Here is a 19083-nt window from a genome sequence, read left to right as displayed (position 1 = left end):
AAATGGAATTTGAAGACAAACACAGCAAGACAAACACAGCAAGAACGTACAAAAGATGTTCAATATCAGCTTTTTTTACTGATTACTACTAACTAACTAAAACTTTATTTATATAGCGCCTTCACATGGCCCAAGGACCAAACAAAGCACTGCACAGCAGAAGTAAACATAAAAAAAAACATATAAAACCATTTAAAAACCAACAAAAACATGCAGATAAAATCTAGGTGGGTCAGCAAAAAGTGCAAAGCCATCCGTTAACGGGACTCTTCTTGAATAAAAGCTAAAGAATAAAAGTGTGTTTTCAGCTGGCTCTTAAACTTGCCGAGCGTGGTGGCCTGTTTAACACATGTAGGTAGCTCATTCCAGAGCCTCGGGCCCCAGCACCGAGAAAGCACGACCCCCTAGAGATTGTAGTCTGTGTTTAGGAACGACCAACAGTCCTTGTTGTTTAGGGACGATCAACAGTCCTTGTGCTGACCGAAGGTTCCTTGCGGGAACATAAGGATGGATCAGATCCGCCAGATAACGTGGAGCCAACTCATTTAAACATTTAAAAGCAAACACCAGAGCTTTAAACAAAATTCTAAAAGAGACTGGAAGCCAGTGTAGGGATGCCAAGACAGGCGTGATGTGTTCAGATCTCCTGGTACCAGTCAGTAACCTGGCTGTCGCATTTTGGACCTTCTGCAGTTTTGCTATGGAGGCCTGCTTGATGCCTGCATAAAGCAAGTTACAATAGTCCAGTCTGGTGGTAATGAAGGCGTGGATGACAGTTTCCAGATGTTTACGTGATAGCAGCGGCTTAATCCTAGCTATTCTCCTGAGATGGAAGTAGCAGGATCTGATTGTTCCGTTGACCTGGCTGTCCAGTGTGAGCTCAACATCCAACTTCACCCCCAGGTTGGTGACCACAGCCTTCTCAAAAGGCGCTAATGAAGGAGAGTCAATCCCTTGGGCACATCCATGTTTGTATTTCGGGCAGAACAGGATAGTCTCCGAACAATACATTTTGAGCCATCCATAACTTGACCTCCTCCAAGCAGTCCAAGAGTGGATTAAAAGAACTTGAGTTATTACATAATACAGGTAAATAGATTTGACAGTCATCCACATAGAGGTGAAACCTGACGTTGTTCCGACGAAACAAGTCACCCAACGGCAGCAGATAGAGGGAAAAGAGGAGAGGTGCCAGGACTGATCCCTGAGGCACTCCACACTGCAAATCAGCAGTATCAGACAAATACTCCCCCAGTCTTACACAAAACTTCCTCGCTGACAGGTAAGATTTTATCCACTGGAGTGTTAAGCCTGATATTCTGATACACAGATATAGTCTAACTCTTAATTTTTGATACTGATACCGGAATCAATTCTGTGTGGTGAAATAAAGGAATACAATAAATAAATAAATAAATAAATAAATAAATAAATAAATAAAGCTGTGCATAATATACAACTACTTCAGTTTAAGTTGGGTTAATTGCGCCAACAAACAAAACTGAACCTCCGATCTGTCATATTTTGACATTTTGGTGTTTACTATGTGTATGGTATGTGAAAGTGGTGTCAAGACAAAAAATTCACGATATTACATTTTTATTCAAATATTGACTGAAATAAAAGACCAATATTATCAGTGATTCTTAAGTATAACCCTTTCCCTGAACACTAGAACATATAAACTTTCAACCCTTGAATGCTAGGGTCAGTATATTTTGAAAAAAATTGGGTATTTAGATATTTTCATTTATTTATTAACATATTTTTGTGACAAATTGTTCCTGGATCACATATATGGTCACATCATCGCTGTGTAAAGTGAACATTTTTAGTTACGAAGCACATATAATGTCTTTAGTATAGTTAGAAATAAGAAAATTAAAACAAAAATAGTCCATCTTTGTAACAAACTATTTTAAAAAGTAAAATATACACTGGAAAGAATAAGATGAACAGACATCAAAATGCTTTTCAGAATAAAACAGCAAAATATCTAAAAAATATATATTTTTATATGTGTGTGTGTGTGTGTGTGTGTGTGTGTGTGTGTGTGTGTGTGTGTGTGTGTGTAACTAGAGGGTGCCGAAACACGTTTGGAAATGTCAGAAACTTGTATTTTTTAATTTAATTTAATTTTTTTCTTGTGAATGAATATTTGGATGAAATTGTTTGTGTTCATCCTTGAATTTTTTTAAATTTATTTTGTCATCGGAATTAATCTGATGCAACATAATCTCCAAAACCAACTGACCAACTCAAATGTTGTTGTAACCAAATCTCTTTAATGTTACTAGAATCTGGCAGTGTGGCAGCTGAGTTCATCAGTTACACTGAATAAAGTCACAGATTTAAAACTTTGTCATTAACTCCTGGAGTCAACCCTGTGTGTCTGTTGGCATGACATGTTCTTTCTGCTAGCCTGGGCCACCATTATGTCAGTGCTTTAAGTTTTCAAGATAGAACTGAGAGATGCTTCACCTCCTGCCTCCAGCCAACTCATTTCTGCACTCGGATGCTCCATCTTCACCCCCACCACCTTGTTAAAGCTCAAAAGAGCCTGGGCTGACAAGATTCAAGGCTGTCAGGCAGCGCTGCTACAAAACAGATGTGCGTTTGATGTAGAAAGTACTAAGTCGACAGAGAAATACTTAAAACAATCGTCAGTGAGCTCTTTAAATTGAATGCGTGAGTTCATTAAAGATGAGCCACTGGGAAAAAGAAACGGTCCTGTAGTCTGCCAAAATTTAGAACTGGTTGTAAAAAACACTGATGTTGTGTTCTATGAGATAAAAAGGAAACAAAACTTTTTTTTATGCGTATAGAAAGGTTTATGACAGTAGTAGTAGTAATGTTGTGTATTTTTAGATTTGTTTTGCAAGAGTGTCTAACCTCTTTCAGTAAAGTCACTGCCTACGAATGTAAGTTTGTTAACATTAAAATCAGCATTCAGGGCCCAGATCGTTGAGCAGCTGTTACATATCAGGCAAAAAGACATTTTAAAACCAGCTGATGTTTAGTGACAAGTAAAGAAGAATGATGCAAGCCCCGAGTAAGCATCTCTGTTGCTACAGGAAACCTACTGCAAGGATCCATTTTAACTGTATTTTTCTAAAGGAGTCTAGTTTATGATTTGGAGATGTTGTCTTTATTTTATTTATGTAATTGTTTGATTATTACTGCACAAGTCTGCACTTTTTAAATAATTAATTTTGTTATGAGAAGAAACATGAGAGCTGAGTTTTAGTTTTGTTTAGATGCACAAAAACATCCCAGTTTCTGCCAACAACCAGTCATTTATGAAATGTCATGGTAAATGGTAAATGGCCTGTATTTGATATAGCACCTTCTAGAGTCCTGGAACCCCCCCAAGGCGCTTTACTACACAATCAGTCATTCACCCATTCACACACACATTCACACACTGGTGGGGATGAGCTACAATGTAGCCACAGCTGCCCTGGGGTGCACTGACAGAGGCGAGGCTGCTGAGCACTGGCGCCACCGTTCCCTCCGACCACCACCAGCAGGCAAGGTGGGTTAAGTGTCTTGCCCAAGGACACGGCGACAGACTGAGCGGGGCTCGAACCTGCAACCTTCTGATTACGGGGCGAGCGCTTAACTCCTGTGCCACCGTCGCCCACAAAATGTAACAAAAGAAAGTTCAGGAAGAAGTTAAACTCAGACTCATTTTTACCTCTGCTCCTATAATATCGTGCAGTAAAACTCGGCAGGAGCTACGGCGCTTTATTTTGAAAAGTGTGAGCCTTCATAGTGAGAAATCGAAATTCTCGCCTTTGGTTTGCGTCTTTTACACAAAATGCCTCCTGAGGCAGATTTAGATCTGGCATATTTTGCTTCAGCTGTGTTTAAAAGTACTAACGTCTAATTACAGCCAAAACAGGAGTATTTGTCCTGTTCTGTTCCCCTCAGGTAGCCCGAGGTCTTAAAAGTCTTTCAATTGAGTATTTACCTCCAAAAGCAGCAAATCTTTCCCTTCCCATGTTGTCCCTGTCTGTTATTCCCAGACTCCCCCTCCATTTACCCTGCCAAGGGGGTATTTAAAACCCCACCACCCCCTCTTTATCATCACCACCCCCCAACCATGACCCAGTTTGCAGGAATGAGGGTGTAAGTGAGGACCATTGTGAGAACCACCGGGAGAGAGGCGAGATGCTCTGCCTCCCTCGCTCGTCTCCCATTCAGGAGATGCTCACACTTGGTTAAGCACACTCAGAGGAGAAGCGTCGCCGAGCCGCGTGTGTTGCTTTGTGTTTTTTGTTGTCGGGATGCTGATGTTGATTTTAGGTCAGAGTTAATTGATGTCAGCTGAGGTTACAAGTATGTAAGGAGGACCAAGTGAGTGGAGGAGTCAGAGATGGGCGAGAGAAGAGGCTACTTGGGAGAGGAGGAGTGAGTATGCACCTTCATCACTTTGTTATAATTACGCCTTTTTTCATCTGAAAGCAGCTTCAAGATTTTTCAAAGTAAAACAAAATAGTCTTTAGCTGTTTCTACGTGGATTTGTTAGGTTGCTGATGTGGTTCTTTTTCTTGCATGAAAGTAAAAAAAAGGCGCCGCTGTGCTCACAGAGACACCTCCTGCCTCAGAGAGACTTCCTGTGACATGTGGAACCTTGGTTCTCCATTAATGAGGGCTTGTCCCCTCGTGCACGAAAAGACAAGCTCATTCTAAACCAAGATTCCTGAAGAAGATTACTTATCTTCCTTTGCCAAGTCCAGGAGTCGTGTCAGACCACCTCAGATTACGTTTCACCTTTGATCCTGGATTTCACTGACATCTACATTTTCTGCACCTTTCATGAGTCTGAGGCCTAAATCTTTGTACTTCATGGCTTCGTTCAGTACTCGAAAGTTTTACTTCTGTGTCTCTTCACGTCTCTGTGTAAAGAAAACAACCCTTTGGTGGAGATTAGTTTATGACATAAAAGCTATAATTAATAACTTCATGCAGATTCCCTCTTGGCATGCGTGTTTTTAATCACTACAAGTCTCCTGAACAAAGTTGCTGCTCAAAAAAAATATTAAAATAAAAAAGGAGACAAGCTGACAATGTTGATAATAATTCCACATTTAGATACGCTGGATTTTAATTTATTTATTTATGATTTTAATATCTCTCCATGCCTAACAAAGGAGCTCATCCCCCCTCAGAGAGGAAGAGAAGACACAACATTAAAAGCATCCTGTTCTCCTGAGCCGCGCCTCCTCAGCGCTCTCAGTCTGAACGGACAGTTCAGACGTTCACGACCTTTTGGGATTAACATCAGATGTATTTATGATGTTTCCAAGCATTCGAACAGTTAGATTGAACCACATTATGGTGCTCCAGGAGCTCAGCACAGACAGATGTCAGGTTAGCTTCTGTGAGAGTGGATGGGTTTGTTGCATCCTGCGAAGGAAAAAGGTGGGATCTCAGTTATTCCCAATTATTCCTCCTCTAACTGTGAGATCTTTGGTGACGCTTTTAGTCGACTAAACGGGGAACTATTGGGAATGTTACAGAGACACCAACATGTGGCTACTTTAGCTGCAAATACCTGAAAATAACAGAATTTTTAAAAATATGAAAAAGAAGCTTGTTGTCTAAGTTTGTATCACTTTCTACCTTTATTAGCTTCTTTTTAACAGAGGTGTTGGTTTTATACCCCTTTTTATCATTTTGATTTTTAAAATCTCACCAAACTCTCAAAAAGAGCTTCAAACTCATTTCTTCCGTACGTTTTCCAGAACTTTCTGTTTTGCCTTCCTCCCTCCGTCCTTCTTTGCCTGACTGCTGTCAGCTGCCAGATTTCTGCTTTGGTGAAATCGCCTCCTGAATGTTTTGAGCTAAATGAAGCTTCTGGTTGATTTTCCGTGGAAACGTGGGATCTTACTGACAGAAGATAAACAACCTGCTCAGATCTTTACAGTCTGGCTGTTTCTTTGATGCTTCCTGTTCTTAACTCAGCTCAAACAATTATGTTTAAATGAGGATTTTTTACATCTCCATTTGTGAAAATGCCTAAACAAAATGCAGCCTGTTGTTAATTTGTTACTCCTTGTTCTGGCTTTGAAACGAAACAAAGGTTTGTGATTATTCAGATGAAAAAAAAAAGCATCTCGGTTTTAGTTTGTTGCGTTCGGATTATTTTTCTGCCGCAACAACCCTGAAACTGAAGGATTTTTGCAGTTTCATGACTCAAATACCCCAGAACTGTTTATTAAGATGCTCTTATTTCCAATAAAAGGAAAAGTGTTCACGCTGAATCTTAAAGCTTAATCACAGCAGTCAATAAAAGCTGCAAACCGCAGCAGGAAATCACAATCAAATAAAAGCATAAAGTGTAAGTGAGGAGTGTTTCACAGGCAGCGGTCCAAACGCAGATCAGCAGCAGAAAAACCCGAATCAATCTTGGCTGAAGAATGAGCTGACAGTCTCTTTTACTGGATACGCGCTGTTGGTCTTGCAGTAATTTTAAAAGCATTGAAAAAGATCTAATTGATGATTAGCATAATGATGAAGAGGATTAGAGGAATTGTTTACCCTTAATGCCCACTGACGTTCAGAAGGGTTTAGACGAAGAGGAGACGGTGCATTAGTCAAAGAGCTGCACAAGAAAACAACGAGACAAACGAGTTAAATGTAGAACATTATCGTAATCTCAATCTTAGAGCATACCAGCCAAAAATAGAGTCAATAACAATGTTGTGAGGCACTCAAATGTAATTAGATTAGCTATAAATATGCATATTAGCATGCTCCACTTGCATTAAATTCAGCTGGAAGCTAATAAATCCATCAGTCCTACCTGTACTCATTAGAGCCGTTTCTTCCTTCAAATTTCAGCGCATTAGTATCCAAACCGCCTTTGGCCCATGCTGATTAATGTAAATGAAGCTGTGTGTGTGTGTGTGTGTGTGTGTGTGTGTGTGTGTGCGTGCGTGCGTGCGTGCGTGCGTGTGTGTGTGTGTGTGTGTGTGTGTGTGTGTGTGCGTGCGTGCGTGCGTGCGTGCGTGTGTGTGTGTGTGTGCGTGCGTGCGTGTGTGTGTGTGTGTGTCTGTGTGTGTGTGTGTGTGTGTGTGTGTGTAATCAAAAGGCTTTTTCACTTTAGGCCAGATGGACCTATAAACATTTACTTATTTTTAATTTTGATCAATTTATGACTGATTTATTATTAGAATTGACAACCTAAAATTCGAGGCTTCAGCTGTCTTTACCTAATAGTGTTCCTAGCTCGACCCGCTTATAAATCTACCTTAATTCAAATTAAACAAACTAAAAAACTGAATTAAAAAACCTATAAACTTTTATGAAAAACTGCAGATACTATGCGGAGTCTTGGTCACACTCGTCCACCTTCAGACCACGGGTCCTCAGCTGTCCTAAAAAATGAGCGGGAGTCTATTTGAGCCGATGAAAGCAATTTTCTGATTCCGTTTGATGCATTTCACATATGATGTCCGTGAAGTTTGCATGATGCCAAGAAAGCGCTTATTTTCTACAGGTTATGTTAGGTTTTGTGAGAAAAGATGAAACAGACTACACATACTCGTCTCACCATATGGATGTCGGCGAACCAGAAATGACGAGGAATTTAGTTCAGCAAGCTTCAAATTCCTCTTCCAGGAGGATTTAACGTAGAGAAAACCACACAGATCTGGCCATGTGGTAAGTAGCAGCTACACTGGGGGAGAAGAGATTCTGTGGTGACGTACAACGTCTGATTTGAAGTCATACTAATTATAAATATTTACAAGCTAATAAATCTTGGAGTACGTGACTGACATGGTCGAAACACACAAATTATTGCTATTTTTATCAGGCTAACTTCACTGTTGTGTTCCTGTAGATCAACTGGTCTGAAGTGTAAGAAAACATTTCTCTGGTACGTTTTCATCTAAAGTCACATCTCTGCAGTCTGAAGTCTAAATGCCGTTCCCTGAGACCTATGAGGTCCTGGAAGCAGACACCGAAAAAGACACTACTAAACTTTGACTCACTTCTCCTGTGTCTCAGAACTTCTCCAGAAGACGCACCCCGTATCTGCAGTTATACAAATGTAATGATTTGTAGTTTGTATATTTATACACTGTAATTAGACCTAAATATTATAATCAGAAGTGGTTGTTTTTATCATCAGGGAGTTTACTTAAACACTCTGTATTGACTGAGAGACAAGAAAAGAGAGAGTTGGGATCGTTTAAGAATCTTTAATTTCTATAATTATAAATTCTTACAATCTACCAGGACTATCTCTGTGATGTATGCATATGGATTTGGATGTTTTGTGTTGGTGTGTGTGTGTGTGTTGTTCAGAATCTCTAGGCTGACGTAGCGAATCTGGTTGTTATAACTAGGCTACCACGAGGCTTCAGAAGCTGATGACATGAGCCGCCATTTTGTGCCGTGACCACATACCCATGGAGTCTCCCGCGGTCAGATCAGGAGTGTCAGGTCCTAGAACCCCCTTTGGTGCTGGGCTGATGAAACAGTGGTGCAGCACGACAAACCAGTCTACGGATAGCTCCGCTAGTAGTAGCAGATCTCGGCGGGTTCAGCTCTTATTGTGAAGGAACCGTCGTCTTGTTGTTCAAACGACAGAAATTTCCAGCTTGACAGTTCTCAGCTTAAAATAGGAAAGTACAGCTGGCCAGCCTGTAACTTTCTTAATGATGACGATGGAAATCCTTAGGACCTCCAATTGAACAGAACTGAGGTTAAAATGGAACTGAACATAAAATGGCGTTGCCTTGTTTTATATCCGCTAATTGTTTACAAATCTTAGTAAACCGGATTGGACAACTTTCATTAAACAACCCAGATTCTCTCTACGACAGACGAAAGTTCTGATTGGTTGAAAACAATGTGTCATGCGTTTCCATGGTAATGTAGATCAGTCTGGTGCAGTCCTGTTTATTCATTAAATACATAACTCATGACATCTTTATTTCACAGATCATTCACCTGATTATTAATGACCAACATATGCTCTGATTAGCTTTATCACGAATAAAGTACTTTGATTAATTAATGGGAAGCGTTCTTCTTCTGTCTCTTCTTCTGTCTCTTCTCCTGGAATGTAAACATACTGAACCAAGCGTCCGACTTTGGCGTTGTTACTGTGTGAAGGGGCAGCTGTTAAGGGCAGACAATTATAATATTCATAACGCTGCACAACACTTCCTCACATACCTGCAGCTGTCTTCTTGATGGCTGTCCGGTAAACGGGCTCCTGGGCTCATTCTTGGCATCGACGCTTTTGAGGGCCTCCACTGGAGCATCGTGTCCCCAGGATGAGTCACTAATAAAGAAGTACCTGAGCTGACCCCTTCGTCTCGTTCCGTCATGCTGCTTGTTCGCGGATGGATGCTGCCACTTTACTCCACATGCTCTCGAAGGGCTTTGCACGTGTGAACGTGCGACTGCGTTGGCCCATCTAGGAGTCTGTCTGTGAAATACATCTGGCAGAAAATCTCTGTGGGTCTTGAGGGATTGAAGGCAGAAACTGAGGGGATTCCCGCTTTGATGCTGTTAGTCAATAAATGAGTGAGGTTCTGATGGAGATTTCACCTTTCATTAACTTTTTCACATTTTGTCGTGTATAGATCAGGTAGTCTTGGCTGATTTTCATCTTATCTGGCTGCGATTCCTTTTCCAAACTGATGAATCATCCCATATTTAACTGAGATAACTTTTTATGGCCTCTGCTTTCAGACGGTCTCATGCAACATCCAATCTTCTAATTTCTGTTCCTTTTTCATCTGAAAGCGACAAACAGAACTTCTGCCTGTCTGCTTGGCGTTGTCTGCAGGAGGCTGACTCACTCTGCGAAGTTAATGCGCAGAGTCAGCTTCTTACCCCTAACTGCCCCACTAGCTCCTGCAGACATAAATCCAATGAGAAGGCAAAATGCTTGGCGTGATGTGGCTGAGGTACGGAGGATAAAACAGTCTGTTGTCAGGACGGGAATGAATGTCCCTCCTGGTTAGGCAGGACTTTGGAGCCAAACAGGGACAAAACTTCAGCAAAGAACACAAATTCAACCCAAACTTTAAAAACTTACATTTGGAGGTGTTTTTCCAAATCCCACCAGAGAACCCAAACGTTAATGAGTAATGTACGTTTCCAGCTTTTATTCGTTTTTTTAATTTCACCAACAAATGAATGCCTTTAAAAATATTAAGTGGCATATTTATAATACATTAATTTATCCCAATAATACATTTATTAAAAAAAATGTGGTGTAAGAAAAGAGAAACAACCTGTACTGTTTGGTGCGTCTTTACGTTTGCAGTGCAGCATGTCCCGCTGGTGTCGTGTACGTTGCTAAACCACATCTTCATATTTTGTATAATAATATATTATTTCATTCTGTATTGTTGTTATTTATTTATCTAGTTGTTGCTTTTCCTCAGGTTGTATTTGTATTAGTTGAATACTTTTCGTTTCAGTGAAACTTGGTGACAGTTATTTGGTCTTTTGGAGTAGATACTGGGGGTGGGATTTGAAAAGTTTTTATTAATATCCAACACAATATCAATGCCACTGTCATCAGTCCCATTCCTCATCAACACCCTTAACAATTAGAGTAGTTCAATAGGTGGCAAGTAATCAATGGCACACAATCTCCTGCACTATAACTGTCAGTTTATTTATGACGAATAATTAATTGTGCCTGTTATCAGTTGGAATTGTCTTTCCAAATGTTCTCCTTTATGTGAAGCAGAGTCATCTTCTTGTACGGTGCAGTGTTGCCAGCACACCCAACGCGTCAAAATATGACTAATCGGGATGCCCCAGCGCGTCAGGAGACGACGATCAGGGACACGCAGGGACACGTGGCACCGCTGGCGTCAGTGTTTGACGCCCGTGGTCACACGGACATTATTCAACTGTTTAACCTTCCCTTCACCCCAATCCTAACCTTAAGGTCAGTAACTGTGACCTTAAGGTTAGGTTTGAGGTGTGGGGAAGGTTGAGTAGTTCACAAGTTGTTCTAATGTCCGTCTCCCCACCGGCGTCGGATACCGACGCTCTGGGACGGTGCGTCATCAGTGTGTCCCTGATCATCATCTCCTGATGCGCTGGGGCGTCCCGATTAGTCATATTTTGACGTGTTGGGTGTGAGAATGTGTTGCTGTTGCTGTAGCTTTTGCAAGATGAAACAAATCTCGCCACAGGTCGTACTTTTGTCTCTGGAGTCTGCTAGTGTGGAGGTGTGTAAATAAGGCTAATGACGCTAACATGATAGGCAGTGTTAGCTGATGAGTAACACGCAGTGTTAACAGGAGAGGACGTGTAAACATCACTGTTGCTGCTGCGTTTTCATTCACTAGTCTGGAGCAGGTCAAAAACACAACTTTCACTTCAAAGAGACAATGTGTAGTTTTTACCGTTAATCTCTGGAAATATCCAACAAAATGTTGTTGAAAATGAATTAAATGATGCCCAGTTGTTAATATAAATGTTGGTGGCATCGTAGCATATAAACGTAAAAAATCGGGTCTAAAATACACGGGAGCGGGTCTAAGTCTCTGGGCGACGCAAAACTAGAAGTGATGTTTCCTTCTACAGGAGCCCATGAGGACAAAACACATTTACTGATTTGTAACAATGGTTATAAAACTTTCACAGTTCGTAAAGGTTGTTTCTTCACACGTTTACTTCTTCTCTCATTGCCAGTGATGAAGGGGAGTCTGATGTGCTCGTCACTTTGGTGGAGGTTGCGCTCCCAGGGATTTTTGACCCTAATGGCCATCCGCTGCATGGTGGCGCAGTTGTTAGCACTGTTGCCTCGCAGCAGGAAGGTTGCAGGTTCGAAACTCGGCTGCGACTTTTCTGTGTGGAGTTGCATGTTTTCCACATGCATGTGTGGGTTTCCACCGGGTACTCCGGTTTCCCCCACAGATCACAACATGCCCTATAGGGTAAAAATTGTACATCGCTTTGGATGAAAGCGTCTGCCAACTAAAAACGTGAACATAAACAAAAAATATTGGTACGGTCTTACAGCTTGCTTGTACTGCCCCCTATTGCTGGAGAAAAATACACAAAGTCAGAGTGTTTCCTCTCTTTGATAAAATATTAAGTATTACAAGTTTCTCTGTTGTCATCCTTTTTTGTAAAGTATAGCTCTGAGAGTTTGTGCCACTTAGGCGCCATTTTTCTTGCTGAGTAAATGTATGGCGATGTAATTCGCGCCAACTGGAATTGATAAGGGAACCATTTGCAAACATGGAAAACGACTCCTAGGAATTGAAACAGTGGGAACCGTTTCGGAACAAGAGCCAGTTTTCGATTCCCACCCCTAGAAAATCTACAAAACTGACACATCCTTTAGATGTTTGTGAATGGCCACTGATGGTCCCTGTGTGCTGCTTGCACAAAATCGGTTTCCAGGCGACTCTTGTGTGAAAACTGGACATTTTCCCCATCAATTACTGAGCTCATCTTTTGTTTTTGTACAGCCGTTAATCGATGTCAAGTTTGATTTCAGTCTGTAGTTATGCAAACAAAAAATGCTTTTAGTACATTGTTTTAAGCAAATGATCTGGTAACCTGCCTGCGGCGTGTTCTCGAGTCCTACAACTCCCAACACAAAGTCATTCACCCATTCACACACACATTCACACACTGATGGTGATTAGCTACATCATAGCCAGGTGCCTCCGAACACCCCCAGCAGGTTGAAGTGTCTTGCCCAGGGAAACGACAACTGAGCGGGGCTCCAACCAGTCACCCTCTAGTTACAGGGAGGCCACTTAACTCCTCCACCACCGTCTCCCATAGCTGAAACAATTAAAAACGTTTGACAACAGTTTGGTGCCTGTTCACAAATCAAAGTGGAAAAAATAGAAGAAAATAATCATAAAAGGTGGTTAAACTTTCAGATAAATCACAAACAGCATTCATTATTCTGAGGAATGTTTCCTAAGAGGAAGTTAGGGTAGAAGCTCACTCACTCGTGCGGTTGTGTTTTGAAAAATGCTACAGGAATGTGCCACCAGATTTAACCCCCTCAGGCTCAAAGTAAGTTTTGATAAAAGGACGAACAACTAAGTCCTTCAGGGATACTTCTGAGTTGTAAAATGCTCATGAAACACGTGTGTGGAGTAACCAGGTAGGTAGGTTTCAACGTTGCAAGTCTGAAACGCCTGCCTCCAGAGGGTTAAACAATAAGTGCAGGAGGAGAGTGTGTGAACAAACCCTATTAGGACAAAAATCTGTCATTGTCAAAGGATCACTCGGGAGAATAATCTTCATGGATAACACACTGACTTCTAAACAGTAAATAAACTGAATCATGGTGAAAACTAAAAAGATAAAAAGAAGAAAAAAAGGTAAATAGTCTTTCAGAGACTGAAAAGTAAAGCAGCAAAGTGTAAAAATGCTAGAATGCTCATTGTTTGCTGGAATCAGCTCAAAGTTAAAACTCTCACAAACACTTCCTGACTTTCTCCGATTGCCAGATTGCTCTGAGTCTTGGCGATGTCGCACTCACATGTTTGAGTGTGCATGCTTTCTGAGGATTCCTGACATCTGCCTGCCGTGTCTACGGCATTTCCTTATATAGGCAGAAAGATCATTACTCGATGCATGCTTTATCGCAAGCCCTCTTCAAACATCTCAGCTCTGGCTGCAGACACAAAACAGGGAGTCAGAAGCTCCTTGATTTTCTGCAGCTCTTAGCTTTAAACCTGCTTGTAAAGAGAATCCCTGGAAGGTCTTTAGACCCCAGCCTGAGCCAGTACTCAAGCTTGGATTTTGCTCCCAGTCAAGCTGACATTGTGTTATTGTGCCTTGGTGAGGAGGAAACTTCTGTGGCGATGTCAAAATTCATCCCCGAAGCTTCCCTGAGGGGCAGCAGGGTTCGGGTTCAGCTCCACTGCCTGAGCTAATGTGGGTCTGTCGTCTGAAATCCTGCTCCAATGGTTTGTGGCCAGCCACCTGCCCATTCTGCTGGTTTGCATGTTCCGCCTGCAGCGCTGATCTAACCTACATATGCAACTTGTCCTTCTTCCAAAACGGCATGTACAAGTCTGTCGGTTAGCTCCCAACCGGAAGAAGCTAACTAAGTTAACCCAATCCTGAAAACTGCACCTCACCCAGAAGAAGTCTCAGTAAGAGGATTTATTTCTTCTGAAAGAGATAGGCTGTTAAATGAAATGTGTGCATGGCTGCATGTGTGTGTGTGTGTGTGTGTGTGTGTGTGTGTGTGTGTGTGTGTGTGTGTGTGTGTGTGTATTTGATGATAGAAAATTCCCTATTTGGATTATGTCCCCTCCTTCTCGGTGCTGCTTGACGGTATTTTTAATACTGATATCCTCTTTCCAGTCTGTTCCGTCCTCTAATTCCCCCTAAAAGTCCAAACTAGACAGCTACCTCTCTGAGCAGGGAGCTGAATTCAGTGTGTGTGTGTGTGTGTGTGTGTGTGTGTGTGTGTGTGTGTGTGTGTGTGAGTAGCAAGGAGCTATAGAGCAAATTGCAATGATTACTTGAACTTGGAGAACATTTTAATTAATACAATTATTGTGTCACCCCTTTAAACATGCAGGACTAATGCGGTTTCCGCTGGGATTAAAGTCTTACTAGAGACGTTTGGACAAATCTTAGAACTTCCACCATGCAGAAACTCACTCTGTTTTTCTCTCTCCTCTTGTTTCTTTTTCTGTTTTCCAGAGTCTGTGAGCAAGTGACAGTGAGACACTGTCTGCCCCACTGTCCAGTGACACCATGAGCTGGAGCTTCCTCACACGGCTGCTGGAGGAGATCCACAACCACTCCACCTTCGTGGGGAAGCTGTGGCTCACCGTGCTCATCGTCTTCCGTATTGTTCTCACCGCCGTTGGGGGAGAGTCCATCTACTACGATGAACAGAGCAAGTTTGTCTGCAACTCTGGTCAGCCGGGCTGTGAGAACGTGTGCTACGACGCCTTCGCCCCTTTGTCTCATGTCCGTTTCTGGGTCTTCCAGATCATCCTCGTTGCCATGCCCTCTCTCATTTACATGGGCTACGCCGTCAACAAGATTGCACGACTAGACGAATCAAAAGGGGGGGTTGGATCTGCCGCTGTCAGAACAGGAGGAGGGAGCTACACACACAGAAAACCCAGGAAAATCTGCTTTGGAGCCCGACAGCACAAAAGCATCGAGGAGACCGAGGAGGACCAGGAGGACGATCCTATGATCTATGAGGTGCCAGAAATCGAACCACCAAAAAGGCCTCGAGATCCACTGCAGCCAATGCCCAGACCCAAAATCCGTCACGATGGGCGCACGCGTATCCGAGACGAAGGACTGATGCGGGTTTATGCTATGCAGCTGGTGACTCGGACTGTTCTAGAGGCGGGCTTCCTGGCAGGGCAGTACCTGCTGTATGGTTTCCGTGTGAAACCAGTCTTCGTGTGCTCTGGAAAACCTTGCCCTCACAGTGTTGACTGCTTTGTGTCCCGGCCAACGGAGAAAACCATCTTCCTGCGCATCATGTATGGTGTTACTGTCCTTTGCCTCACCCTCAATGTCTGGGAGATGCTTCATTTGGGAATAGGTTCCATCTGCGACCTTATCCGCCGTCGGCGATGCCCGCCTCAGGACGACGAGTTCCAACTGGGTTTGTTGAGCAGTAACAGTGGTGTGGAGGGCTCTGTGGGGGGGACTGGGCCTGAGGCAGGCTCTGAAGGTGGCGTGGGTGGAGATGGTGCTGCAGATTATGTTGGATACCCATTCTCATGGAACACCCCATCAGCCCCACCGGGGTACAACATCGTCGTGAAGCCAGAACAGATGCCCTACACGGACCTTAGCAATGCTAAGATAGCATGCAAGCAGAACCGGGCCAACATTGCTCAGGAGGAGCAGCAGCAGTTTGGTAGCAATGAGGACAATTTCCCCACGGGAGGAGAAGCCCGCGTGGCTCTCAATAAGGACATGATCCAGCAAGCTCACGAGCAACTGGAAGCAGCCATCCAGGCCTATAGCCAGCAGCATCGGACCGAGGAGCAACTTGAAGAGACTCAGGATGACAAGCCTCAGAGTAACATCATCCAAGCCCAACCACAGCCACATCCTCATCCTCAGAAAGAGCGCAAACACAGAGTGAAGCACGGGAAGGGGGGCAGTAGTGGAGGAGGCAGCAGCAGCAACAGCAGCAGCAGTAAATCTGGAGAGGGCAAGCCCTCCGTATGGATCTGAACAAACGGTGACGTGGGTCGTCAAAGTCTGTATATATCAGAGATTGGATGAGAAACTGTTGCAGTGTTCCTCGACATTTCAGTGCCGCTGTGCCTTAAAGAATCCTGCAAGCTGGAGAACATGTGTTTAGAGGTGTGCAAAAATACGATCAAGTGATGTTGCAGCGGACAATTTATTTTGTCTGGGCCATCGCTGTTTAGTCATCACACCTAAAGTCTGTAGTTTACAAGTCTGGCTCTTCTCCTGTCTGAAAGCAGATTGCTGACCCGTTTCTAGAGAAAAACTGAACCGAGTCACTCCTGACAAGAGGCTGATCCGGGACTTCCGTTTGCCAAAGCAATGACACCACTCGGCTAAGACAGAAACAAGTTGAAAAACAAAATGAGAATCAGAGGCAGCGCTTGAAGTAGTGACGTTTTACTTCCCTCCTAAAGGTCCCGTCAGTCATGAACTTTCTTTTCAAAGTGTTTTATGCTTCAACAGTTTTTTCCTTTCGATGAAAGTGCTACACCAGCCGCTGCTCAGGAACCGGAGTACAGCGGCTGGATCTCAACGTTTCCTCCGATTTGACTCTTTTCGTGCCTTTTTATTTAAACATTTGACTCCTTACACATTATTCTTCTCGGCTTTTCATCTGTGTTGTTTGTGGTAGTTGGACCAGAACTCTTGTTCCATCTGCCTTGTAGCAGACTGCCCCCTGGTGGCGTTTCCTGTGCGGTGTATGGATGCTACCTACAACAGCTGTAGTGTTTTACATTGACTCGCGTCACCTATGTCTTCCCAAAGTTCAGTGTTAGATGCACAAAGCTGCAATATCAACATGTTGTAATGGAACAAGTTAAAGCCATTACTTTTAAAAAGTGAGACCAAACACTGTTTGTGTGATGCAAGTGTCAGTGCCAAGATTTTACACCAAGCTGCCACGAAGCTTGGTTGTGTGTAGCTCTGGAATACCGTGGCCATGCTACTCCAGCCGTGGAGCTGTGTCCACGTCACAACAACCCTTTTGTAAAAGTCACTTTTTTCCTTTTTTGAAATAAAGAACTCCAAAACGGAGTCAGCTTTCATGTTCAAGCCGGTGTTTTATATGAAAAAAAATCTGTTTTTCAATAAAGTTATTTTATAAAAAATAAAAAAAAGTGAGGACTAACTGTGTGAATATTTATGGTCATTGTGATTTAAATTGCCTTCTAAATGTAAAAAATGTGAAATATGACATAGTATATTTTTATATGATGTCAGAGACCAGAAAACGTTTCCTTGTGTGTTGAAGTTTCAGTATTTAATGTATGTAGCAACCTTCTGGACTGAGTTTTAATAAACGGTTTTGCTCCTTTTTAAACATTGTTCTGAACAGTTCTCTCTCTCTCTCTCTCTCTGTGTGTGTGTGTGTGTGTGTGTGTGTGTGTGTGTGTGTGTGTGTGTGTGTGTGTGTGTGTGGCCCCAAGCAAAAATAATTGATGTCCGATGCAGACAAGGAAGCGCTGTTTCTCTGTCTAATTCCAAGGGGGGTCGCGGTGCGTACAAGGTTTTCCATCGGAGCGGGAGGGTGAGGTGGGATGAGGAAGTTATTGAAAAGGAAGTGTGAGGCCGGTCTCAGGCTGGGGAATTTGGATGCGGGGAGGGCACTATCGAAGGGTGTGAGAGGGAACCCTCAGTGTGTACATGACAGCTTTTCACTGTCTCACCTTGCAGTTGCCGTTGCGGTTCTGACTTGTTTCACACTTTGTGGACCCTCTGCAGACCCCTTGTGGTCTGGGGGCCCCAAACAATTGCCTGCCCTACCTGTCCAAACAAAGCTGTCCTCTAAAGAAGCTTTCAAAACAGGCAGTTTTCTTTTACATATAATGAAAAAAGAAGAAATGTGGAAAATAGGGTTCTCTATTGTTGAATTAAATTTGAAGGAGATTTCCTGGACTGTTGGTGAAGTCGTGACGCCGTGCAGCAGCTTATGCAGAAAGGCTCTAGTGAGTCGAGTCAGCACCAGACAGGTATAAATCAACACAAGTGGGTTAGTCAGCTGTTCCTAAACGAGCCGATGGATGGAGCTCTGACCACCAAGTCACAGGTGATTTGCTGAGTTCTTTCTTCACCGTCAAGCCTCTTCCTCTGAAGACCAATCAGGCCTCATTAAAGCCCTCTGCAGCAAGCCAAGTTCCCCTGCCACAGTATTGACTGTAGTTTGAAGAGAAGGAAACAGAATAATAAATTGTAGGCAGCTGGTGACTCTCAGCAAACAGATTCAGCCGAGGCCATGTGAGGACAGATTCCTGTCAAAGGAGGGAGTGCTTCAGAAAGAGAGGAAAGGGCATCGAGACGAGGCACCGTGAGGGTACTCAGAAACCCCATCTGCTCTATTCTGCATGACTGGCAGCTTGGCCTCGCATCTTCAGAACTATTTTAGGTTCTTCAGCCCGGGCTTTATGAGAAAGTTTAGGATCTGGGCAGCTATCCAGGTCAGAAGATTTACCCTGCAGCTCAGTTATGTGGCGGTCCCTGTTTTTTTTCCATTTGTTTTGAGTAGCACAAAAAGAAGAGAAGAACAGAAAGTACCCTTGCTGTTTAATGGCTTTCATATCAGAGCTGCTTTATTCCTGTATTTTGTCTCTGTCCTGCAATGTTATCAAAGTGTCTCAAAGATGTTTAAGGCAATAAATAAACAAACAAACAAACAAACTGTCCTGTTTGCTGAAAAAGTCTAGGTTGATAACACTTTATAATGATTTATGCAGTGCTTTTGTCTTCATGTGGATCTGTGTTGATGTCAAAATTAATCACAAGAAGGACCTGATTAGTAATCAAACAGAGATTCTAAATTAAACCCTAAATGGGGCCTTGACTTTTAATTCTTCCCACTTTTGAGTATTTGATGATATAAACTAGCTTCCT

The 19083-nt window shown here is 42.8% G+C and overlaps 1 protein-coding gene across 2 annotated transcripts; it reads left to right on the top strand.

The window, feature by feature from the left end:
- The first annotated feature begins 2113 nt into the window (after window positions 1-2113).
- gjc1 (gap junction protein gamma 1) lies at window positions 2114-18870 on the top strand. 2 transcript variants are annotated; one of them, XM_015976928.3, is made up of 2 exons: window positions 2114-4413; window positions 14683-18870. In XM_015976928.3, exon 2 carries the CDS (start codon window positions 14737-14739, stop codon window positions 16192-16194), a length of 1458 nt encoding a protein of 485 aa, XP_015832414.1. In that variant the 5' UTR covers window positions 2114-4413; window positions 14683-14736; the 3' UTR covers window positions 16195-18870. The 2 variants fall into 2 exon arrangements, with proteins under 2 accessions (XP_015832414.1, XP_054593851.1); XM_054737876.2 differs by lacking the exon at window positions 2114-4413 and having other exon boundaries at window positions 14740-14902; window positions 14977-18870.
- The last annotated feature ends 213 nt before the right edge of the window (window positions 18871-19083 follow it).

The sequence above is a fragment of the Nothobranchius furzeri genome, chromosome 5 (assembly GCF_043380555.1).
Source record: "Nothobranchius furzeri strain GRZ-AD chromosome 5, NfurGRZ-RIMD1, whole genome shotgun sequence".
Classification (NCBI taxonomy): domain Eukaryota; kingdom Metazoa; phylum Chordata; class Actinopteri; order Cyprinodontiformes; family Nothobranchiidae; genus Nothobranchius; species Nothobranchius furzeri.
Note: the sequence above shows the minus strand (reverse complement) of the source record. Positions and strands in the feature narration are given on the sequence as shown.